Source organism: Siniperca chuatsi, linkage group LG15 (genome assembly GCF_020085105.1).
Source record: "Siniperca chuatsi isolate FFG_IHB_CAS linkage group LG15, ASM2008510v1, whole genome shotgun sequence".
NCBI classification, from domain to species: Eukaryota; Metazoa; Chordata; class Actinopteri; order Centrarchiformes; family Sinipercidae; genus Siniperca; species Siniperca chuatsi.
In genome coordinates this window covers 25707629-25734791 of record NC_058056.1, presented here as the reverse complement: position 1 = coordinate 25734791, position 27163 = coordinate 25707629, and the positions used below count along the sequence as shown (strand labels likewise).

General features: G+C 38.3%; 1 protein-coding gene across 33 annotated transcripts in view; it reads right to left on the bottom strand.

Moving 5' to 3' along the window:
- mark3a (MAP/microtubule affinity-regulating kinase 3a) overlaps window positions 1-25289 on the bottom strand; it is a 58260-nt gene extending 32971 nt beyond the window's left edge. For 11 of the 33 annotated variants that reach the window (XM_044166240.1, XM_044166237.1, XM_044166241.1 and 8 more), the window contains exons 1-7: window positions 24640-25288; window positions 18703-18885; window positions 17147-17200; window positions 7710-7758; window positions 5251-5316; window positions 2360-2430; window positions 1414-1470 (exon numbers count right to left, since the gene is read on the bottom strand). In XM_044166240.1, coding sequence (XP_044022175.1) covers window positions 1414-1470; window positions 2360-2430; window positions 5251-5316; window positions 7710-7758; window positions 17147-17200; window positions 18703-18885; window positions 24640-24690 — 531 coding nt within the window. In that variant the 5' untranslated portion in view covers window positions 24691-25288. Of the gene's footprint in view, window positions 1-1413; window positions 1471-2359; window positions 2431-5250; window positions 5317-7709; window positions 7759-17146; window positions 17201-18702; window positions 18886-21766; window positions 21916-24639 lie in introns of those variants that run through there. The other 22 variants (XR_006374512.1, XM_044166244.1, XM_044166250.1 and 19 more) reach the window with 5 other exon arrangements.
- Window positions 25290-27163: the final 1874 nt, after the last annotated feature.

The window sequence follows — 27163 nt, the reverse complement described above, 5'->3', positions numbered from 1 at the left end:
TATCAGCAAAGATATTTATCGCCATATCACAGATACAGTATATATCAGCATTGGTGTACGTGTTGTCAGTTTACTAAGTGAATCTGGAAACTAGACGTTTAGTTGATATGGGTGAACTAGAGCTAGGCTTGGTCAGTTATGAGTTTTAAATAAAATTGAAAATTAAATGCATTCAGTTTTATACCATCCCTTATATCATGATGTAAGACAGAGGTTATTTTGTACAACTAAAAAAATAATAATAATAATAAAAAAAAGACTACTTTGTTATAAACAACCTACACACTTCAATCCATTATGGCACCCAAACACACGGAACCAAAAAAATATTAAATGAAATAAAAGAAACTATAAATGGCATATAACAAAAACAACACTAAAAAAGTTAATCTTATTTCCATAGTGCTTTTTTGCTGACACTGAAAATACTCTTTTGCATTGTCACTGTATCTGGACAATGCATGGTCACTGAGAAAAAATCTGTTGTATAGGTGGATTTTATATTATTTGTAAGACATGCTTTACTTTCTATTCTTTGGTTTAGGAACATACAGAAGGAGTTTTTATGTGTCATGTAATCCCATGTGGGATGAACCATTGTAATGGTTTTACATGGAAATGATGAATCTGTCAATTATTTTCTCAGTTAATTGTTTGCTCCATAAAATGTCAGAAAAATCACAATTCCCCAAAGCCTGAGTGGACATTTAAATTGCTTGTTTTGTCCGACCAATAGTCCAAAACACAAAACATAATCAATTTACTATTATAGTAGTAAAGAAAACCAGCAAATGTTCATGTTTGAGAGGCTGAAACCAATGATTTTGTTTAAGAAATGGCAATTATCAAAATTGTTGCAGATTCATTTTATGTTCAACTAACCAATTACTCAACTAGTCATTTCAGCTGTAATTTTACTTAATTCAAGTTTAACATATTTTTGTTGTACTTGTGTTTTCATTCATGCTCATTATTTATATTTCATATTCACTGCTGCTCGTAGTCTGGGATATTTTTGATACTACATTGAAAATGTTTCAGTTCATGACAAAATTTTAATAACCAAAACTGACGTGTCCTTGCAAAAAATGTACATGTATGTACAAAAACAAACATCATCCAAAATACATTTCTTAATAACTCTAATGTTCGGACTCTAAAATGAGGTAATTTGCCGTTTGATTTTTTAACCTTGGTTGGTAATTGCCGACATTTCCCAAAAGGCCTGAATTCCAGAGAACATAGTGACGTTGCTGATGATAATGGCTGCACACTTTGCTCTTTTGAACAACCCATCGTGTGGCTGCATTGCATTCTTGTCGATAGAAGCTACTGCCAGTGCAGAAAAAGTTGCCTCAGCCTCTCTCTGAGATAATTTTCTGCTACCAACCAGTGTGGTTTCTCTGAACTCACCTTGAGGTCTCTGTGAACAATGTGCTTCTGGTGGCAGTACTGCACCGCCGATACAATCTGTACGAGGAAAGAGACAAACAGAGTTTAGTTAAATGTCTCTGCGATAAAGGATGTGGTAGAGGAGGAGGTGTGGTCGACACAGACAGGAAAGACACCACGAGGGTGAGAGAACATCTTTCTACTGTGCAGAGGCACTATTGTACATTTACCTGTCTCACAGTCCAGTAACAGCCTGCGCTAATGGTACAGAAAGGCTGAGATGCATGATCAATAACAGGGCACACAAGGTTCCTACATTCACTTTAGAAATGTACACTTTTTAGATATTACTTTAGTTTTATTTCTCATTGATTTGCATCTTTAAATTGGGCCAGGTGTTCAGTGTAGTGCTCGACTGTTCGCCTTAAAACATTACCATGACTGTAAAATTAAACATCCACACCTCCCTGCTCTGTGTAGAAAGCCCTCTGCTAGCCTGACCAGATTTGGAGTACCTGTTATTACAGCTAAAGGTTATTTTGGCACATTAGAAATCAAATGTAATAAACTTTTTTGTGATTTGAATACATGTTTTCAGGCCTCACTGACATGCAGTTGCTTTGCTAACAGTGACTACCTCAAATTAAGTACCTATAGTATTTTTCTGCAACACAGATTTATGATTAGTAATTTTCATGTCTCTAAAAAGTTCCTTCCTTTTAGCACAAAAAAGTTTAGAAGGCTAGATTCTTATCGTCAAACAACATTCAATGACTTTGGACTGTGTGTGACAGTCACTGAGAGGTAATTGATGGGGAAAGAGGCCGGTTTGGGCATTTCTCATCAGTATTTCGACAACAGAGACGTTGCTGTCCCAGAAGCAGGACAGAGGACAGCGACCTGTCTGAGGCAGAGCCGGGAGCAGAGGTGTGAAACCAGAACACTGCAGGGGGAGAAAGCTGGGTACCTGTCTAAATTTAGCCCTGGCCTCTTTTTCCTTCATCCTTCCATGTGCAACCAGGTAGTCGAAGACCTCTCCTGCAAAAGAGAGAGAGAGAAAGAAAGGGAATTAGAAAATGACAAAGAGTATTAGAGATTGAGGGAGAGACAGGAAGAGCAGTGAATGAGAAGGCAGTGAATAAGGAAAAGACAGATGCAAAGAAGGCAGAAATATACAAAAAGTGAGTAACAATTTATAAAAAAAATAAGCAGATAAAAATAATTTCACAATCAAGTTTTCTACGCAGCTGGCCTGAACTGTCACCCATGCGCGTGGTTCGAGGGTATTTCTTGACCGCATTGAGGCGAGCGTGGTGCTGCTTCCTCCACACTGAGCCTCTCCTGGAGGCACAAAGCTGCTGCTACCGAGCTCGGCTCCAGCAGCAGACCCTTCCCTCGGCCCACACTTCTGCACACTTCCAGCCAAAACGTGACAACGCTCGCTCGTGTGGTAATTGAACTCGAGTGGCTGGCGTGTGTGTGCATGTGTGTGTCCTTAACTGAGGTGAAAAAAGGAACTAAACAAAATAACAACCAACAAAACCTGCAACAAAAACGCCTCCCCCACTTTTCCTGAATCCTCGAAACCCTCCCACTCTCTCAGCGTTGACCTGCAGAGGCGGTCATAGTGTACGATTCTGTACTTCAGAGCTCTAGAAAAGCAACAATTCACCGCATATCTGACTCAACTGCTAAAAGACAGAATGTGCCAGCTAACACTTTGCATGTCAGACCTAAAGGGCACACCGTGTGCTGTATATGGGGATTAGATTAGGGAACAAAACTGGAAAGTGGCAAGGAAATGAAAAACAAATATGTAAAGGAAAAATGTAAGAAATGTGAAACAGGGATTTAACATTGTTTTTATTTTTAAATTCTTGCAGCATAACAATCCTGAGTAATGTGAGCCACATTGCCCCAAAGATTGCCCCTATTAGTACCATATACTACTTAAAAATGTGTTCTGGAAAGAAAGTTAAAAAACATGAGGCCACTGGGTGGTAGAAAATCTTCTTATTGCACTATAAACTTGGAAAAACAACATCAGGAGGCCGTTAAGTTAACAACAAGAGTCAGTAGACAGAGCAGCATGTTAACAAGCTCACAGTGACAATGCTAACATACCGATGTTAGTCAGCTGAGGCTGATGGGAATGTTTTTAGTTTTGCAGGTATTTGTATAAAAAAACATGACCTGATGATGCCGCTAGATGAAAAGTAAAGGGATCAAAGTTACAACACTTCATCCTGAAGGGGATATGAATATCTGTACCAAATTCCATCAAATAGTTATGAGATATTTCAGTCTGGATCAAAGTGGAGAACCAAACAACAACAGTCCAACATTGTCACCCCTGAAAACCAAAATTTAGCCCAACAAAGAAAAGTCTCTTCAGGTAAAATCAATACAAAACATGTAAAATCAACCAAAGATGGCGCAAGGCTGCAGGATAGCTTCCAGCCACCAGGGGCAGAACTGAGCACTCCGCTAACGAGCAGCACTCCAGTTGGTGAGCAAAGAAGCAGTCCTGCATCATCTTTGATTTTACGTATTGGCAAGAACATTTCCTGCGATCTGGTGAGTTTGTATTTTCAATATTCTTCGCGTAACAAATTTCATGACCGGATCTGTGACTGCAAAGTTCCCGGAGAGATCCACGCAGTCCTGGATCAGGGCTAGACAGCAATCTGCTGTGCTGCAGACAGAGCTGAGGGGTCACCTTGAGATTCTGCTTGAATTCCAAGAAAATCAATCCCAAACTGAAAGAAATATTAGATTTACTTCATTAAGATCTAATACAATTGGCCTGTGATCAGGGTTCCCATCTCAGCAGTGATGTGATTTGCTCCTCGGCAAGCAGGTCTTTACAATTTGTCGTCTCCGCTTGGCTCAGCAGTCCCAACATGACCTTTCCAAGGAATCAATGACAGGATGTGTCGTTTAGGTCCTGTGTATGTGTGACACTGCATTAAATGAGAAATTAAAAAGAAGCTTTCCCCACAAGAAAACTCCAAAGATGCTGGAGAGCTCACATTGAAAGATTTTTTTGCCTTTTTTCTGTTTTGTAGTAATCATTTTGGGCTGCAAAGCTATAAATACGCACACTCTGACACGTGTAAGATGATAGACGTTGAAATGCCAGTTCCTGTCAGTTACTGAATAAAGTGTTTGTCTGTCTTTCTACTCATTAGTCCACCATTGGAAGCTTTTCCTGGAAATGTTTCTCTAACATTTGCCTTTGTTAACGAGCATCCCTCCTTATTCTTCTTCATTTGCTGCAACACAAAGTCTTTTTATACGTGACATCAACTTATACAGTATGCATCAACAGTACGGACCATCCTCAATTATTCTGTAAATACCACTCAGACTTACTCTGATTTGTGTTTTCTACATTTGTCCTTTCAGGTAGAAGTAGAAGAGTCTGGAGACTATATGCCGCTCCTAATGTGTATAAATTATTAACGTGCACATTTTTCACATTTGGTGTTAATAAATCATACTTGGGACCTTGGGAGCAGTGTGCAGATTTCTACCGACTATATCTGTACAGCAGCTGATGAGATATGGTTGCAAAAGTTTAACTCTATTTTTAACTATTTTTTGGTTTTACAAGTTCCCTTTATAATACATTTAAAGTCCAACTGTCTTTGTACAAATGCAAACAACTGTTTCATGTTTACACCAGTGTGAGGACGGCAGATTCCTTTTCAGGTTTAGGAAATTCTCAAATTTCTTGGGCTTCTGAAACCATTTTAAAACAACAAATTGTATTAATGCCTAAAATGCATTTCTCAGTCCGACAGGTTGGAGGTACGTGGTTTCCAGTTTACAGCAACAAAATTGTATTTGTCTCACCTCCACTGGCGTACTCCATCACCAGGTAGAGCGTCCTCTCCGTCTCAATCACTTCAAAAAGCTTCACTAAAAAGCGAGGAGAGAGAAAAAGAGATAGAGAGGAAATTATACATTTTATTATTCTAAAGAAGGGAGGAGGGATTCAGACAGAAAACTTAATGAATTCATGGACACAAACGGCAAAAATATTTCCAAAAAGACACTTTGAGAGAGTAGAGGGGAAAAGTGAAGTCACGTGGAAGTCACGTGGCTCTCTGTGTGTCGTGACCATGTAAGCACAGCATCGAGCCGAGCTTAGCAGCACTCAATATCTACTGTACAGTCCAAAAGCTGTTTTTTTTTTTTTTTTTTACTGCAGTGTGTTCAGCTCGAAGATATAAAAAAGACTGGCTGCACTGCTAAATATAGACAAGGTGGGATGTAAGACAATAAGAGAGAGAGATAAGAGAGAGAGCGTACGGGCTGGTGAGCGCTTACTACCACCCTGGTAATTATAATCACATTTCTGCAGAGGAAATCATGGAGCGCGGGGAAAGGAAATTAAAAGTAATTAGCAGGGAATCCCGTCTCCAAAACCAAACGCACCATGGCAGGCTTGATGTGCACGCTCTGTGTTTCATGACACGTGCATGTGTGTGTTTGAGAGTGTGTGTTGTGTGCCCATGTGTGTGTTTCCTGAACAGGTAAATGAAGAGAGAGAGGGGAAAAAAAAAAAAAAAAAAAAAGACTTTTTGGAGCCTTGAGCTGACTTTTTATGAACGCCACTAAAGCAGAAACGATTAGTCGATTAGTCAGTTGATGGACAAATAATCAGCAACTATTTAGATAATCAATTAATCATTGGCCATTTTTAAGCAAAAAAGATAAATACTCACAGATTCCAGCTTCTCGAATGTGAGGATTTGCTGCTTTTTTTTGTGTAACAACTTTATTTATTTAAAAAAAAAAAAAAACTAAAACTTTTAGCTTTTATCTGGAAACTTTACTTCAACCTCTCCCACAGTTTTTATTATTTATTTATTACAATCAACGATTATTTTTCAGCATGTTTGCCTTTAAATAGTTGACCATGAAGCTGAGACAGTTAATGGAGAGAGCGGGTTACAACATTCAACAAACGTCCCCAGCCAGAATCGAACCGCGGACGTTGCAGCTACTAGGGCGCTCCCACCGACAGTATTTATGGTTAATTTTATTAGGATTTTAATTTTGAGACCATAAAAGAGATTAAAACTTTCTGCTTTGTTTTTTCCGTTTCTTGCATGTGCCTGTGTGTATTTTTCATCTCGTATGAACCACATTGTAGGATTTTTTCTATGAAATATGCCATATAAATAAAGTCGTACTATTGTTTTATTATTATGATTACTGTTACTGATCATACTAATATTCTTGTTGTTCGCATTGTAGGCTCATGTGATATTAAAAAAACCTCATAAATATCATCTTGAAGTTGTCTTGTGCCTTACGTTTGCTAAATGTTTGGTACATAAAATGAGATCGAGAAACTAATTGGCCGACTAATTGATAGTGAAAATAATCGTTAGCTGCAACCCTGAACTCCACCTCATCAAGGTCACGATGCCACTTCTCATCTCTTTGCTGCTAGCCAGTTCATGTTCAAGCCTTCAACAGCTGAGGTTTCCTGACATTGGCTTGTTGTTGCTGCAGTGGTTTGGTGTTAGTTGGCATTTCCTCTTGCAGCTGGCTGTGCGATGCCAAAGCTTCTCTGCTCCAGGCAGCGTGCTCTCTTGTTTATTGATCAAAACCGCTTCATTTTCTAATCCCAAAACAAAGCGGAAAGTTTTCCAGTTTTAGTCTCATCAGTCACGTACAGTAGCCATCAAGCCTCAGGCTAATGAGACAATAAAGTGTCCCAGATGATTTGTCAAACATCATTTAATTTTACATCCACGTTATAAAATCTAAACGACCTTTTTGACGCGGGCCGTAGTGTTCCTTCCCTCATATTTCAGATTGCTGCCATATTTACAGAAACGTTTATTTGTCGGGATTGTTTGATTTTAAAGAACACGCCATCTACTCGGTCATCTCCTGCGATGTCGGTGTGAACCAAAACAAAAAGGAAAAAGGAGGAACTAAGGAGCTTAACAAACAGTGCTTTTAACTTGTAAACAAGCTGATAAAATACAGGCTGGCATCATGTTGCTGGTTCATGTGACTGTCACAGTAACAGAAAGATCAAAAGGTTAGATCCCTGCATGTCAAGTGTCCTTGAGCAGACACCAAACCCCGACCTGATCTGTCTAATATGTCAATCACTGAGAAACAAGTCAAATATTTTCTTTTAGCACAACAATATTTTTTAAATGTCTGAATGTACATGTTTGGAAATTCTTAACAGATACAACACACATAGATCAACACTATTTAAGTCTTCAAACTCATGTGAACAGTGTTTCTGCAGTGCTTAAAATGTGTGTTTAAGATCCACTTACCTATATTGGGATGATTCAAGATCTTCATTATTCTAACTTCTCTGAAGAGCTGCAATAAAAAGAGAAAGTGTTTGTATTTCATTCTGTGGGTTTCAAGGTTCAACATTCAATACTTTGACATTTCAACATAGTTAATAGGAATATTTTTGTTTTGGTGAGCTCATAAGGACAGCACATACTGTAACACTCAGTACAGTCAGCACGCTAACAAATAGAAGAAGTGGTAAAAAACACTTTATTCGACTCTGCTGGGTAAACACCACAATATTGAAATAGCAAATCTGTCTAACAAGAGTGGCGGCACAAAAGTTGGTAAACTTTTGAAGTTAACGCATGGACTGCCAGTCCATCTCAAAGTGTAGTCGTTTGCCTTTACAGTTTGAGCACTTTGTGTGGAAATTAATATTTCAGCATGTCAACCCGTCCCCTTTCTTCATGACAAAATATACCACAAAACTAAGGAAAAGGAGGGAAAGACATCATTAAACAAATACTTGTTAAAGTTAAGACTTTGGTATATTTACTTGAACAAGTATTTATTCAACAGCAGTGTGCATAAGGTTTCCGATAATAGTAAAGTTAGTTACTAAGTGGCATTTCCATGTCACACCGCAAGAATTCCCATTTAATTTTAAATGGATTTTCAGATTAGTGCACACAGATTACATTAATCTTTAAATGGCAGTTCACAGGTTTCTCTGCTTTGTGTCTGATATTTGCGTCCTGATCACATTCCTGACGATCCGCTTCCCCCATCAACACTGCTGTTCTTATTCCTGGACAGTTCATAACAGGAGATCATGGGTTCTGAACCCCAAACGCTGGTCTTTGTGACGTGCCAACATCAACACATTTGTCATGGAAGTGTGATCGTTTTGTCACCGCTGGCACATCGTCACGACAACAGGATCTCCTGCAGGACAGCGTTGGTTTAAACCAGCCCGAGAGACGCTCATATAACAGCCGACATCCCCCGGCGCGGTCGAAATGGGGATCTGAATGAAGTTAAACATGCACCATCACATCCCCCACCCCCCTCTGCACTAATAACAAGACCCTCTGTCAACACACGCTCTCTTCTCCATCAGCATTCAGAGTGACCAGACGAGCAGATTTGTAACGGCCAAAAGTGCTTTTTAGTCTTCCGCTGTACGAGGCATAAAAAGAACTGAGTGCTATTTATTATTGATCCACTGTTAACTACACCTCGCTCTCTTCCCTTTCATAAAAATATAAAAAGGCATCAATCTTTCATGACGCGGGAGTAGCCACAGTTCGCTTACTGACAAACAAATCGGAAGGCTGTGCAGCCAGAAAACGCACAAATACCTTCCACCACATGAACAAACACATTCAGCAGAAAATGTAAATCCGCAGTACTTATTAATTCCCTGGTTTAAGTTATCAGAGCTCAAAAAACGACGTGAACAGAGACGATCACGCAAATCCTCACATTTTTTAAAGCGGTAAACACCAACATTTTTACTTGCTTGCAAGATTAATTATTAAAAAACAGTCACATTTTTAAAATTTAACTGACAAATTGTGTCAGCAGCACTACGCAAAGGTCTTTTTTATAGCTTTACTTTTAACATCTTATTCAGATAATAAATCGTTACCACATTTATCCTTCTGCTACCCAACTGCTCTTTCTGAATAATATTTTCTATAAAAATAAAGTTAAAAATAGTCTATAAAATGGCAAAAATAAGGGTCCAAGTTATCAGAGCTCAACATTATGTCTTAAATTGTTTATTTTATTTGGAAAAACAGTCAAAAATTGCTTGACAAATTTTACTTGCTTACAAGATTATTAAAACGGTCACAGAATTGACAAATCAAATTTCAGCTGCACTATGTAAGATCCTTATTTTTGACAGCTGAAACAAGGATTTACTGTCTCATTTATACCTAACTGTTCATTTTGAATCATATATTACAGATTAATGTATTGATTACTTTTGTGACCAAGTAAAATAATCACTTTTTTAGTCTATAAAATGCCAAAACATAATGACCGATGTCCATCGTAAGTCAGAGCTCAATATAATGTCTTACTATTGCTTATTTTGTTTGAAAAACAGCCAAAAAATCAATTAATAATGATATGAAACCAACACAGCTATAACCTCCAAATACTTGGAGGTCTTTTTTTCTCCTGTTAATCGATTAATCACTGAATTGACACATTGTTTCAGCAGCACTATGTAGGATCTTTTTCCAATTTTACTTTTGACAGATCATAAAGCGGATACATCTTGTTGAGATCATAAATCGTTGCGTATTTGTGCATTTTTCCTCTTTTCTCTCCGAGCTTTAATCTGTTCTCTCGGCGGGGAGTGAAATAAACGACGGCAGTAAAGCGAGGTTCACTGACAGATTCAAACCCACGGCGGTCCACCGGGACGCCCTGATCAAGCCTTCTGTCCTGAACCCTGGGCTGCTGGTGTCTGCCTGAGAGGCAAACAGATGGTGACAAACAGCGGGTGATGTTTTCACATTCAGTATGAGGCTGCACGCCGAGCTGCTTGAACACACACACACACACACACACGGTTACACAATGCTGTAAAAATGTGGAGAGAGATGTGTTGTTACTGGTGTTACATGTCTCTCTCATGTTTCACACTGACCCCTCTGCACTGTGAGCCACGCCACTGGTTCTCCACTGCAGATGGTTTATGCCATCGAAGAGAACATTTCTATTCTTGGTTATCTGAAGTAAAAACAATTTAAAAACAAAAAAACATACCGGTGCGCCATTATTTAGCCAGTTACAATCACCCAAAGCTGGGGCGTCCTGATGGCCAAGTGGTTTAGGACACTGGCCATGTTCTCACAGCATCACCACTTAGTAGACGTTCACACTGAAAACAAGGGGCTGCGTTGCTGTGGGCGAGTCCTTTCAATGTACCGGTGAGACAACGAAATATGATGCAGGAAGTCCAGCTAGAGTAACAGATCCATGAGTTTGAAGGTTTATAAGATGGCAAAACACTGTAAAACACTGGATTATAATATCATGAAGGTTTTTAAGGAAGCTTCTGATGGCAGCAATCATTTTATCTTTCAATATAATTTCAAAGTAAACAAATACGGCGGTCACTTTACAAAGTAATCTACCAGGAATGTGCGCTTGCCTTGCTGGATGACTCAAAAGTTAAGCCAGGTTCAACTCTTTTGCAAGATGACTGTTTTTTTGCCAGAGCCCCCTGCGTCGGCTAAAGTCAGTCTGAACGCGGCCTTCGAGTCCGCCAGGGGTCCTATGTTGCATGTCATCCCTTCTCTCTTTCATTTCCTGTCACGTCTCCACTGTCCACTATCAAAATAAAGGCAACAACGCCCACAAAAATACTTTAAAAGCATCCGAAGCTAAATGTAAGCTGTTCAAACCTATTGTCTGGGAACTGTTGAAAGCTTTCTGGGAAACGTAGTAAAATCAAGCAGACAAGGCAGAAATGGGTTTACCACAAAACCTTATCATTACATATCATGACAAAATAACTCTTGCAACATGTTGAACATTACAGACTTAAATATTTGTCAAATATATGAACAGATTTTTCTTAAGACACACGCTGATGGTGTAGCTACATTAGATCTAGTGCTGGAACAATTAGCTGATAAGCTGAATTAGATGATTAGTTGTTTAATGATGATTTTGATAATTAATGAATCCTTTTACGTCACTTACGATGTAAAAACACCAAACATTTCTTCTCGCGATTAAGGATTTGTTTGCTTTTCTTTGTTTCATATCACCAGATTTTTTCTGGGTTTTCTGACTCTTTATCTGACAAAATAAGCGATGTGAAGACATTACAAGGGCGATGAGAACTAACTAAGCAATTAAATTATTATTTAAAAAAATAAATAAATAAAAAATGAAAATAAACTTTAGTAGCAGCCCCAATCGGATCTTTTATATTTATGCGATTATTAATAGTTTCAGTGATTCTATTTTCTACTAATGGGGACGTCGTCTCTCTGTATCCTTCTTTTTCTGTAGAGACAACTGAAGGGTTAATTATGAACTCCCGTCAGCGAGGCCTTCAGGATGGAGACAACCGGTTTGGAAGCCATGTTAACAAACTGAGCCAGGACGAGTGTGGCTGCTGACAGCGAGGAGGAGGGGAAGATGAAGAGCTCCGGAGTGAGCCTGAGGTCTCCTCACTGTCATTACACTCTGCCTGTGATCCCACTCTGCCCATCATTATACTGAAAATACTCTCCTGAGCTCTCACAAAGTACAGAGGAATACATCCGAGCCGGTTTGGTGAGTGACAGTGGAAACACTGCTGCTCAAGAAAGAGGAACTTTATCTTTGCTGATTACTAGAATCAGTGGCTCTGAACAAATATGTTTAGGGTAGTTAGGTTGTCAGTGCGAGACAAGCATAATAATACTTTTTTTTTTAAAAATAAACTCAGTGACTTTGTAAAGTCTTTGACACAGTCTGTACGGTCCTACACAGCAGACACAAGCCTTTTCACACCTGGGTAGGTTGTAAAACAACAAACCAATTTTTGGAATACTTTGTCAGGTATGTTATGCAGTAAACAGAATTAGTGGAAAAACACAAGAGACACAGATGATTCACCACATAATACGAGCATTAGGTCGAGGACGTAAACCGGCTGGTGATCCAGTCATACCACCGCGATGATGCACAGCTGTCCCGATTACGCAACCTGTCTTGTGATCAATACAAAGCACCTTCAGGGTAAATGACACACAGTTTGAGGGTGAAATCACACCTACAGTTGGCTCCAAACCTCAGTGGAAAACCTTCCCTTGCTGCATTTTCCCGTTTACGTTAACGCTAACGCTGCCTCAATTACAACTGATCTAAGGCTTGTAAACAAAATCCCCTGGGCTCACCATTAGATCATTTACTGCATGTTTCTGGTTACCTTTCATCCAGGTCAGAGACTTTGAGGTGAGTCACAACAAAAATCACAACCCCTGCAACATCAGCCAAGAACGATGGATCTCTGTGCAACTTCTTGCTGTAATTGACCCCCGGTGTTTATTTCAGTTAAGAGAAAAATTATCCCGACTGCAGTTTACCCCGAGCGCATTTTGTTAACCTCAGCTTTCTAAGCGAGAGAGACGCTGCTTCTCAGTGCAGTTTATTTGGTCCCTCTAAAGCTCGAATGTTATTGTTCCCATCTGGACAAACAAATCAACCTGAGGGAATAAACACTCTGGTTCAAATTAGCTGCTCCACTCGCACCAACTTTAAGACATTTTACAGAAAACTGGTTTGTCTCTGCCTTTTGAAGTTATGAGGCCACAAATGATGAGATGCCTCCAGGTGATCGGCCTACAGACTTGAACAGAATGACTAACTTTAGCCTTAATATGGAGCATCGCTATTCGTTACCCCTCATCGCTGGTTGTATTTAATGCAGTTGCAGTTCAATCAAAAAGGCAGATTAATTAATACAACTGGACACTGATTTAAAATTGTTTGATGACGATGCCAACGCGATACTTTCCGTACCGTACTTTCAGTTTTCTCTACTTACAAAATAAGTCAAACATCACCAATATATCAGTGCTAATCGCTGTCTGAACATCGCAGTCCATCAACAAAGAATTAATCAGCAACAATTATGATAAACGTTCTAGTCAATTATCAAGACAAATGTCAAATATTCTCTGGTTCCAGCTTCTCAAATTTGAGGATTTGCTCCTTTCCTGTCTCATATCATTGTAAATTTATATTATATATTTGGACTTAAAACATTTTTTTCAATAGATTAACTGTTGGTCGGACACAACAAGGAATTTGAAGACGTCAGCTTGTGCTCTGGGAAATCGTGACAGGCATTTTTCAGTGTTTTCTTATGTTTCATAGACTAAATAATTGATAAATTAATCGAAGGGCTAATGCAACCCTAAACCAGCCGCACAATAAAAGCAGTTATCTTTAAATAAAAGGTTAAGAAAAGCTTGTCACACATACTTTTGTCCTGTTAGATTAATGATTTTTATGACGCACTGCGGAGTTCCTGCCTCCAGGTTTAAAAACAGTGCTATAAATCACGTCTATGGCTTTAATAACTGCTCTACAACCACTTAATGAAAAGCAAATCGTCAGCACGGGGAGCAGAGTTTGTCCCAGCCTCTGAGGATTTGATGGACATTGTTTACATTTAATCAAGACTTCCAAGTGTCACACTCCCTTCCCTGACCTTTGACCTGGACGACAACAAGACCCTCAGCAGGTTGAATCAGGACAGAGAGAGACGAACAGAGTGGGAGCTGAGAGCAGTTTGCCAGGAGCCAGTGACAGATGTGCATGTCGACTCAGCTCCTCCAAACTATTAAGAACAGAGGCTGAAAATAAACATTTAGGCTTCAGAGACGATATCCCCCGCTATCAGCCTCTCGCCAATTCTTCCAGTTACATAAGAGGTCAGGACACAGCGGTGCCGGCTCTGATGCAGGCTGGCTGTTACAGCAGCACCAGCTCAGAGGAAAGAAGAAAGTAGAGGAAAATAAACACGAGATCCAATCCCTCAAAACTCATCTGAACACAACATTTGATACACAAACCTGAGCTGCCTGATGACGTTCAGTCACTTAAAATACCAAAAGTGTAAATGTTTTAAAGGATTAGCCTGGCATTTTCCTATATTTGTCTTACTGACAACAAATCCCATTAAAAGACCAAAACAAACTATGCGTTATCCGTCTCTTAGTGCTTCCCAGCTTCCCCAGCCTGTCTGCTGTGTATGACCTCCAAGCCCATTGGTTCCTACTGAAGACGTAAATCTTCAAAAAAAAAAAAAAAACAGTTCACAAATATATAGTGTCATTTCTAAGGCTCAGTAATTTCCTTGGACACTGTAGTTTTTAGCAAATGTTACTTAAATGGGAGTAACTAGGGCATTTGCTAGGGACTTTTTTCCGCAAATTAATACACATTTGGTGCTCTAGTGAGTATTTACAGAAACACTGAATACTGCAATAACTCATCTGCTGCACTGTTAACTATTTCCATAAATTGCACTACTTTATATTCATTGCACTGCTGTTCTGCCCAGTCCAATTCCTTATTGTACATATCCATCAGTATACTTCTGTTTATAGTAATGCCATCTGTATATAATGTCCATAGTACCACTTGTAAAATACCTTCACAATACCTCTATCCTGCATTTATGCACACGCTTTATATCCTGCACTTGCTTATTGCACTTCTGGTTAGACCTAAACTGCATTTTGTTGCCTTGTACATGTGTAATGACAATAAAGCTGAATCTAATCTAAATCTAATCAAAAACAAAACAAAACAGTGCAACGGTGTGGCTAACTCGTGCATTGTTACGCAGTCATTAATAGTTAACGGTGATTACAGGAGGTTAAAGGAAATCCTGACATGTATCAGATTTGTGGCTGATTATAAGAGGAATAGATCAAAATTTTGAGAAACATGATTATTCTGTCCGTTCAATATGAAGCTACAGCCAGCAGCCGGTTAGCTTAGCTTAGAGACTGGAAACAGGGAGAAACAGCTAGCCTGGCTCTAAAATAACAAAATCCTCACTAATTAAAACACGTTATATCTTGTTTTTTTACAAAAACCAAAGTGTAATAACAAAATGTTGTGGTTTATGGGGGGTTATGTGCTGCACTATTTCTTGTCCAGGACCAGTGACTTCCTAGAGTCTTGTCACCGTAAGATTGCCAGGCAGAGCCAGACTAGCTGTTTCGCACCCGTTTCCAGTCTTTATGCTAAGCTAATCAGTTGATGGCGTTAGCTTCATATTTACCATACAGACGTTAGAGCGGTACTGATTTTCTCACATAACTCTCGGCACGAAAGTGAATTTCCCAAAAAGTCGAAGTATTCCTTTAAACTTCGTAGATATGAAACCAGCAAAATTACAGCCAGGCTCAATTACTAATCCATGTCAGGATTTCCTTCAACTCTGAATATCCAAGTTAAAATAAAAACACACATATAGCTAGCCTATAAATAGAAACACGAGACAGGACTGGGAACATTTAATGTGTCAATCATGAAGAAGTACTAAAAAAAGTATTGAGATGTAGTTTTTTTTTTTCTCCAAGCGTGCTCCAATTCCTTAAAATAAACATTAAAAGAAATCTGAATCCCTGGTGAACAGTAGGAAAAACAACCTGACAAATCCCTCAAAGAGTTGAGTTTTTTTCCTCGGCTGTGACAAAGCAGTAACCTAAAAACAACAAGGATTGCCGACAAAAGCCTCACGCTTTGTGTGTCCGTGAACAGCGGCGTCATGACTCAGTGTTTTTCTGTCAGCGTAGTGTCACAGGCAACGCCAAAGGGCCCGGGCCTCTGAGATACAAAGGCCAGAATCAATGGAGCTTTGGAAAAACTGGTGGAAAACCACTAACTGATCGCTGAGAGGGACGAGGGAGAGACGAGGGCCAGCTGAACATCAACAATCAACATCATCATCACCACCAGCAGCAGCAGCCGCCGCGCTCTCCCCCGTCCCCTCTTCTTCATCTGATGAGCAAAAAAGCCTCCGGAGCTGCAGCAGCCGAGTCGATATCACTCTGACTTCCCCGAAACCACTTCCAGGCCAAGAGACAAATGTACAGCGGTACAGATCAAAAACAACCACACACACACCTTGCTAATGATTGTACACAAAAAGAAAAAGTGAAAACGGGGTTATGGGCAGCTCAGTGACTTCAAACTGTAAAGTGAAACTGCTATTCACTGGGTAGCAAAAGGGGCATTCACCCTCAGCCTCCGAAATTTGCATTTTAAAAGCAAACCGACTTCCTGATTTGGTTGATTTAACAAGGAAAACTAAACTGTCACTCCCAGTTGCGATACAACCAAGCAGCATGAACTGGAAAAGAAAAATCACATTTTCACAGTTTCTCTTGGAGGCTAATAGATGTTCAGAAAAATGCCATTACCCAGAGTTGTCAGCAAATGGTGTTCAAATGGGACACATTTAAATCTTAAAAGCTTTTTAAAAGCGGCCAAAATACTTCAATTTACTCCTTTATTCCTGAATTGGCTGAACAGAAATGATTAAACCCAACCCTTACACAAACAATCTTCTTTTTAGGCCTCATGTGCAATATTTTAACAAGCTTTACAGTCCAAGGTTTTCATTTAAAACCTAAGTGGAACAGTCAACACAGAGCTGAATCATCTCAACTTTATTTATGTACCACCAAATCATAACAGAAGTTATCTCAGTGCATACAGAGCAGTTCTAGACCACACTCTTTATAATTAAAGCATCCCACTAAAATAATAAAAGCTCTTAACTCTGTATGGAGAACACATGCTCGGTCCCAGCATGCCCTGCTTCCCATTTACACAATTAATACTCAATCTGTTGTGCTTCATAAATTTGTAAACAAACTCTGCCACAGTGAGAGAGTATAACAGAGGAGAGAGAAGGGGGGTAAATTACCTTCTGAAGGCTGTTTGGGTTCAGCTGCGTCTTGTCTATTATCTTAATTGCCACCTGTGGAGAGAGAGAAAAAACCCAGCATCGAAACTGATCTAAATGGGGCTTAACAGCAGAAGAGAAGTGTGAAAAAGAGGAAGTGGAGTATGACCTGAAATAAAAAATGCACAACAGAAACAATCAGACAGAAAAGGAAACTGACATGTAGTAAATGTATCTCTTAGTAAATCGTCATTTAAAGACTTTAGAGCCAATCTAGGAGAGCAATAAGACAGTTTCAACTTCCTCCTTGAGATAAAAATAAATAAATAAAAATACGGCAAAATGCAACTGCCGAATAATTAACGACAGAATCAGGAGGGGATTGAGGGGAAAAGAGCATCGTTTCGTTGAATGTTGTAACGGTGCGTTAAGAAGAAGCTTGCTCTTTCCATTCGTCAATTATGAACAAATCAAATGCTCAGCGGCAACGGCTCTCCCTGAAAACATCCATTACTGCCAACAAGGTTTAGAGTGATGGATATGTCCGTATGTGGAGCTGGTAGGGCTGGGTTTGGCATAAACCAGCAGAATTCTGAATTGAATCAGGAATCAAAGAATAAGAAAACAAGACTATAAATCTGACTGAAAATTCGATGCCAGCTTTTTGGTACTTGACAGTTTTCTCACTTCACTTTTCGGTTGGTACAAAAGTAGTATTGAGATTGTGGCTGTGAGTATTGAGGCTTGTAATAACAACTGAATGTCAGCCCAGCAGTATCATTCCCTGCCAAAATCACAGATGAGCTCAGAGGGAGCGATGTGTAGAACCTGCAGTGAAACTGACTTCACGCCGTCTTAAAAAAAAGGAGCTGCAAACTCTGATAAAGTCATTTTTGCTTTCAATGAACAGTTTTCATAGTCCTAGTGTCGTGTGTAGAGGTTTAACTAAAGGTGGTCTAACTTATTTACTTAAGGGGACACTGAATCTCAAAATTTGATGAACCTTTAAGCGTGTACGTGCTCAAATTTAATGGTAATACTGGCGTAAAATATCTGTAAATCCACTCACAAAGCACATATCGTAGACACACGAAAGTGTGCGTTTTCTGTAGGCCACGTGTACTTTAAGTATCATTTTTAAATTTAAATCTTATCTTGCACGTTTTGACTATATTTTTATACTACGGCAACATTTTTATTTGCACTTTTTACATTTAAAAAATTGGGTTTGCATATAAAGTTTTATTTGTTTTTTTTATTTATTGAACTTAATTTGTTGCATTTTTAATTTAACCTACAAGTGCTCTAAAGGGAAAGATCACGCACCTCTCACGTCTACTCTAAGTGCATTTTAATTTATCTACTTTCTATTATTCCAAAAGAATATTCTTTACCTCGTTTTTAAGGTTGCTGTTGTTCTGACTGTTCAGATTCATGGGTTTATGATTCGTAATGATGATGAAACACACATTTAACCTGATTTTGTTGTTTCACTGATGATTATAAGTTTCTCAGCTGAACACCTAAAAGTTGACTTCACTCTTTATAAAAATAGCCAGCGTCTGTGTCCATCTCACCTCTCTGCCGGTGAGGATGTGTCGGGCCAGTTTGACCTTGGCGAAGTTGCCCTTGCCGATGGTTTTGAGCAGCCGGTAGTTGCCTACGTGGGGCTGCTGCGGCTCCTCGGAGCTGCGGGATCGCACGCCGGTCCGGGCCGAGCGCGTGCTGATCTCCTGACGCCCATTACTGTGAGATGTGTGCTGTGGAAAAGATACATAATTTTAGACGAGTGCTGGCCGTTGAATCGTACATACTGTGAAACATCTACATGTATCAGTGGTGACTCATGTTGACCCACTGTGAGGTATCCACTTAGACTCTGCAGGAAAAAATACTGATATTTATAGTTCTGCATCCAGACAAGGAAAGTAAGCTTTTCTTCCAGATGGCTGATAAACTCAGTATTTTCACCATTTCATCAACCTAATATCAGAGCCTCAAAACTAGATATTACATTAATTGCAGGCACTTTTGCCCCCTTTCTAAATGTACAATTTCTTTGGTACTTTTTGACATCAATTTTAAAGTGATAATTCTGTAATCTGGCTAATACTTGACCATTAGTTGACTAACAGTGAAAAGCAAATAGTTAAAAGTACCCATCACAAGTTCCCAGGGTCCTAGGTGACGTTTTCAAAATGCTTGTTTTGTCAAAACAACAGTTCTTGACCCAAAGATAATCAGTTTACTATCATATAAGACCACGAAAAGCACAAAATCCTCACATTTGAGAGCTTGGAACCAGTTAATATTTTGCATTTTCTTCTTGAAAAATTACTTTAAATGATTAATCTCATTAATTTTTTGTTGTTCATCTCTAAAATAAATAATTTGCAATGCAAGCTGCCAAATAAACACTCGAGTTACACTGGTAACCTTTATATGAACTTAAATCATAATGAAGACAAACAGATTAGCAGTTTAGGAACATTTTCTGCTGCTTATGGATGTGTGCCCATTTGATTTCTTGATTAAAAATCTGCTTCAATTGTCCCACCCAGAATGCACTGAAAAGACTTGCCCAGTCACTGGCTCCGTCATAATGAAGGTCAAGTTCACACACAAGTAACAACTAAACTGAAAAAAATGTGTGGTTAACTTTTTACCACGTTAGCTGCCATAACAGCAGGAAACACAAACAATGCAAGCACAACAGAAACTACTATTTTATATATATATATATATATATATATATATATATATATATATATATATATATATATATATATATATATATATATATATATATATATAGATAGATAGATAGATAGATAGATAGATAGATAGATAGATAGATAGATAGATAGATATATATATATATATATATATATAGATAGATATATATAGATATATATAGATAGATATATAGATAGATATATAGATAGATATAGATAGATATATATAGATATAGATAGAGTTTTTAAATGTCATTATGCATGTTTTTGCCCAATGTAAAAGTGCCTCTATGTTCGAAAGGTGATGTAAAAATAAACTTGCCAAAAAAAATACAAAATGATCTGGCTGGCAACTCCAGTCGATGTCATATCCTGTTATGGGCATGCAGACTTTCTGAAAACAGGATGTACACCAGAGCACAAAGCAACAAATTTAAAAAAAAAAAAAAAAAAAAAGGTTTCAAAATCGTTACTGAAAAGTTCAAGGGTCAATCCATAACAGCAGTCTGCTTCACTTACTGTTACCACACTACTGTTCTGATTCACCCAAAGAAAACGGTTTAGCCGAGTTCGTAAACCACCCACCTCTTGATGCATCTCATGATCAGTTTAGTTAGTAGATGGCAGTTTAAACATTATTTACACTTATTAAATATCTGGCATTTGTTGCGTGAAACGTGGGTGTGAAACACTGTTTATTGCTAATCTTTTTCACCCTCATTAAGTCTGATTGGGATTTTAACAGAGCTAAAAAGGCACTTTTCAGCTTTGACTGACAGAATATCTGTCCGTTTGTATTGTACTGTTTGAGGCTGCAAGAAGATGTAAAGGGGAATATATTCAGACGACAGAAACTTAACTCCTCTGGATACTACACAAAACATTGAGAAAACCCAACGCATTCTGGATCGCTTCTTTAACGTGCAATCAAAAGATTAACTGCTCGGTGCAGGAAGAAGTCTGCCGTCGTGATTTTGTGGCGCACAGCTCTGACAGCACCACCAATGGACGGCTTGATTTTTGTGGGTCAAAAGCACCCCTCTGTGTCCCAACAGCCATCTGACAGATACTCGGTGCGGCCTCAGTATCGACTGAACGACCGATGCCTCATTAGCTGCGCCCTCTGCCCCGCCCGGCTCTACCCGTCCCCTCCCATCCACAAACCTAACTGACCACATTCACCCCGGAGACAGTAATTAGGACAATGATAAAAAGTAGGAAAATTAACAACAAGAGTTTAGATTTTCATGCAAACTTAGAGTTTTATATAAAAGCCAGAACACAGGGCAAACATGATAAGCAAGAAACATTATCTGTACTTCATGTTTTCACTCCACAGAGCACCAATCAAATTAATTAATTCTGTAAGATATTGTGCAGATATTACAGCTAAAATCGAGTTGCTTTAAAGAGTATTATAAACAGAGATACCACAGAAGACAAAGTTACCATTATGTAGGACAAGGTCACAATAAACTTCATTAACACCACAGACGTTATAAACCTCTATATGAATTATTTCAGAGATACCACAGCAGATATAAAATGCCACATAAACCACAATAAGGTCACTTTAAACTCTCTGCTAAGCAGCACACACTTTAAGGAATATTTTAGGACTTCTACAGCGATAGCAGCGGAGATAAAAATACCATCAACTAGGATAAGGTCACTGTTGAATACCACAGACAAACTGGAAAAAGAAAAAGTCTCTGGGAACATTAAACTGTGTTTTTCCTTCCACAACATCATCTGCCAATCATAAAAGGACACAGAAGATCCTACATATTTTTTTAAAAACCATAATTTCCATTTTACCAGCTAACAACTTCCTATAAGAGGGAAAAAAAAAAGAAAAGAAATCTCCCCGTTTACTGTGATCCTTTCCTTTTCAGCGGTTACTCACAAGGCTGCGGTGTCTCCTGGCTGCCTGGGAGCCCGTCATGTTTCAACAGGAAAACACACTGTGCCCCCGCTGATGATGCCCAGCAGAGATTCCCAAAACACCAGATTTTCCCAACTCAAGAGCCCAGATAACCACAGAGAGACCAGAGAGCGAGGCAGCAAGGGGGGGGGGTGCACAGATCTCAGTCAAGCCTGCTACAGGCAGACACACAGGAAGACCAGAGCTTATCCTTTCAGATTAAAAGCATTTAGTCAGCTGCTTTCACAGTGTTGGGGAGATACAGTCTACTCCTCCATCTCTTGAATTACTCTTATGCTACCATGCAGCGTGATGCTGAAATTGCCAGCAAAGTACGTTAACACACACCTTTAATTCTTCATATTTTATTTAGAGCTGCAACTATCAATTATTTTCATTATCGAGTAAACTGTTGATCATTATCCCAATTAATCTATATAAAAACAGAAAAAAAAAAACAAAGCCATCACAACATCCTAGCGCACAAGGTGACGTCATCAAACGTCTTGTTTGTCCGACCAAAGGTCCAAAACCCAAACATTTTAAGTTGGCTATGATGTAAATTAAATATACATAAGAATATAAGACCTAGAAAAGAAGCTAATTCTCACATTTGAGAACCTGAACCATCAAATGTTGGGTATTTTTTTATGAAAAATTAAATTATTTATCAAAATAGTTGCCAATAAATAATTTTAATCTTCTAATTAATTAATTAATTGTTATTCCTTCTGTTTTCATTATTGCTTCTACTGGTTTCAAGCCGTCTTTCTGGCTACTGAATCTTTGCATTTGCAGTAGGGTTGCAACGGTATGAGATTTTCACGGTACGATAACCATCTCAGAAAATATCACGGTTCTAGGTACATTATTATTATTATTATTATTATTATTATTATTATTAGTTACAATGACCCTTAAAAGGAATGAAAAGAAAAGGGTTTATTATGGTTGAACAAACGCTTTATTATAATTTCACAAAATATTATGTCCTGACATGAAACTTGAAACCGTGAAGCAGGTATACCGCTGCAACCCTAATTTGTACTGAAACGGCCTACTTTCCCAACAGGGATCAATGACATTTCACCACCTCTTATCACCCTCAGTGCTCAGTTTGTGCAGGATAAGTCTTATCTCCAGCTGACTCCCTGCTGCTACCATGATGAGTCATGAGATCCTGAAATCACATGTAGGCATTGCGTGGCTGCAGCTACACAGAAGGGCTATGGGGAGAAAAAAGTAATGTATGGTAAGGATACCTCAAAATGTAGATACGATGACCACTTAGTCGTTTAGGTCATTTATAAAAAAGGTAAAATGCCAAACATTTGCTGGTTTCAGCATCTCAATTGCGAAGATTTGCTGCTTTTCCCATATTTATATAGTTGTAAATTAAACATCTTTAGTTTTTGAACCATCAGTCGGGGGAAAAAAACCCATCTTGGATTCTGGAAACTTGTAATGTGCATTTACCACTATTTTCTGACATCTTATAGCCTAAATGGTTAATTCAATTTATCAACAAAATAAGCAACAATTTAAAATCGATACCAATAACCATTGCAGACCTAAATTAGTCCATCCAGCAAATTAATCTGCAACAACTTTGATCAATAAATTGTTGTCATTTACAGCGCTATGATGCCAAACATTTACTGGTTGCTGCTTCTCAAATGTGAGGATTTGCTGCTTTACTGTTTTCTATCATTGTAAAAACAAACAACTGAGTTTTGAAAATTGGAAGATATCACTTTGGGATGTTGGAAAATGTGATGGGAGCTGAAACAATTTGCTGATTAATCACAGGCGGTTAATGAACACTAACTTTGGTAATCCGATTAATTGTTGAAATCAATTATAAAGCAAACATGGCGTTTTCTGTTTTCCTGTGTTTTATATCATTATTTGAATATCTTCAAGATCTTGGACGATTTGTCAGTGAAAAATGCCTGTTTACAGGTTTTCAAAACCTAAAAGGTGACATCTTTAAAGTGCTTGTTTTGTTTTTTTTTCTATTTACTGGCATTTTTAAATAATATAGATAGATTACTCTGCAATGAGAATAATAGTTGCAGTAATGATGAAATTAATAGAAAAAAAAATATTGATAGATTATGAAAATAATCTTCAGTAGCAGCCCTGATATTTTATTTTAATTTTTTTGGCCAGAAAAAGTTATTACTTTTAAGTTTTCATTTTTTCAAACAGATTTCTGTTTTGTATATTTTTAATTTCTGTATCTTAAAAAGCTAGAGATTAGTTTAATTTTGAAAATCCTGACCGGAAGCTATAATTATTACATTGTCACTACCTTGACAACGCCGCTCCGAACAGGATATTCTGTCGGTCACGAGGAGGCGGGACTATTGAAGCCCATATTTGGAAGCTGAACGGTTGAAACCTTTGAGTGACAGTTGGGAAAGCCAATAGCGAGCCTGAACAGAAACTACTGTTGCCTGCCAGAACCAGCAGGTAAAGTACTGTAGTTTTGTTCGTGGTGGGGCCTAAATTTCCTGACTACATCTTAAATACCTACAGAAGAATCAAATCTTCAAAAGCGTAAATCACTCGCCGACAAAAATATAACTTACATGCAAATAAATCCCAAAATAGACAGTGGATAAAATTGAAGGGTGTGCTTGACGTAGAGGATATGCTTGTTTACGATTTAACAAAGTGTAACCCCCCTGTGTGAAACAATTGGCTATCATCCAGTCCAATAATGCAACAAAACGCCATTAATCAGCCACAATTTCAGCCAAACAGCCACCTCCTTCTAGAAGCATTTTTTTACAGCAATGAACCAAAGTGCAGCTAGCTAAATAACCCAACAAACAACCCTTTATACTTACACTTTCCGTCACCTTCTCGTTGACCGTAGGCAAAGGAGTTTTTGTTGACATCTTTTATTCGTCCTTCTTCCACGAGTCGCCGTCTGATGTCCACCTTCTTCAGTTAAGACAGCCGGAAAAATTAGATTATTGCTTTGCTTTGCAGCTCTCTCCGGGGAAACAGTCTCAGCATGGATCGTGACAATTTTCAAACCAGACCGGACGCGTTAGAGCCGAGCACCTGAACTGTTAGGGACCGAGGGGAAAAATAAAAAATAAAAATAAAATAAAACCTCACTAAAGCGCATGATAAGCTTATGTTCAGTATTTACATGGCGCGTACATACCCGTTCATAACCCGCGTTCAACTCGGCAGGCGAACGAAATCACTGCCGTTTGGGTTTTGAGTCAGTGAAGCTAACTAAACTAACGTTAAGGCGCTGTCGGTCGCCACTTCCAAAAAAAAAAAAAAAAACCCCAGGCTTATTTTCCCCCCGCAAAACAACTGTTTAAAAACAAGCCATGGCGTCGAGTGTCACCGGTCGATATTTCTCGGAGGGATTCAGACGGTTTGTGTGGCTGAAATACTCGCCGTCGACTCGGTTTCTTCCATCTCCGACGGCCCAAAGTGAAGCTGGTCTGTCTGTTTTAGGTGGGACCAAAATGGCTACTCAGCGGCTGGGCTGGATTAAGCTGCCTTCACGGACCCCTCCCAGGCTCCGACGTCAGAGTTTTCTCACGAGCAGTCGAACAAGCAACTGTTATTTTCATTGTTATCATCAAATCTATCGGTTAAATTCTCGATTAGTCCGATTAAGATTTATTAATTTATTCTGCGCAAGTCGAATATAGTGTGAATCAAGTAACTTTTCATGTTTGTTAAACTATGCGGCAAATGTCTGCCATATTTTTACTTGATAAATACATTTTAAAAAATGTTTATCATAATCAGAAGTGATTCATTTGTGGGTAATTTTCTCGATTAATCGTTTGGCCTATGTATAAAATGTAAAAAAAAAAAAATAGTGCAAAATGCACAATATCTTTATTGAAAAATTAATAGAGATATTCAATTTATCAGAATCAGAAATACTTTATTGATCCCAGAGGAAAAATTATTTTGTTACAGCAGCTCACTGTCACGTCAGTGCACACAGGAATAGAAGTACTAAGCAAAAAATATAATGCACTATAATACAGGTCAGCTAAATTAAGTATCAAGTGGGTATAAGTATAAAATTAAAATAAGTGAAAAGTACAAAGTGGGTTTACCGGTTGATGATAACAATACGGTATAATAATACAAGTAGTAAGTACAACAGAAGTAGGAGCCAGAGGATGTTGCTGAAATAAATTGATTGATTTTCTGTCAATCGACTAATCATTTAATCGTTGCAGCTCTAATCAGAATCAATGAACTTAAAACATAATATAAAAGGACTCTGACAGAAGTTTCTGGCGGCTTTTTTATTTAAGAAATCCAGAGTAATTTGTTGCTGCAGAAGGTGAAATGCATGCAGTCTTTTCTTTTATTTACTTATTTGAGTGTTAAGTTAATGTACCCTGAACTAGTGAGACCTTTAATTTCTGTAATTCAGTAATCAACCGATCAATAAATAAGAGAAAAATCACTTTATTTATTTCCATTATTTTTACTTTAATTATTTACTTATTTGTTAGTTATTGTTTTTGAGGGGATCAGATTGGACTAGATGTATTGATTAATTTGCTGGTGATGCAATCTCTTTTGATTTTTGATTTAAGTAGATCTAAGTAAAATCTAAGAAATATGCAGAGCAGTTGATAATTAGATAAAACAGATTGCGTGTGACCGGAGATGGGACAGTCACATCCCAAATGTTACGGAAGCTGTTACTGATCTGTCATCTCAAAATAAGAAATCTTTAATAGCCTGTTTTCAGTTTGGCTTGCTGCTACCAAAGTCCCAATTACATAAATAAGACGAATATTTTGCAGGATTCAAACCTGGTTAGAGCCAGATGTGCTCGTAAAATGTCTGGATTTTGGGACGGTTTAATGACATGTGGATGAGTTTATGATTGCACACATATTGCACATGATGGGTGCTGATTCTGATATTTCTTAGGCTGAATTGGAGGTTTAAAAACTATATTGAAAAGGGATACACTAGTCACCAGACCATAATATAGGTGGATAAAAGTTACAGAATATATAATTTTAAAAGTTACATTTTTACATTAAATGTGGAATTCTGTGATTTTTTAGAAAAGTTAGTTTTTTTTTTAATGGCTGGTCAAAAGTGTCTGAGCTGGGTGGAGTTGTGCTGGGTGAATTAGACTTCTGATTTCTAAAATCCTGGATTATTACAGTCTCTCGATGTGGAGTTGTCCACAGTTGTCTTTGATTATGATACAATAGATTAAAATAGTTACCATGTACAGTTACAGCTCCAAATACACACAATACCCACTCAGATTGTGAGGTTTGATGTATTGAAACGTTAAAAACTACATTTCCGACAGCACCTGAACGCAGCATAAGTGTGTCCAGCTGAACGGGTGGA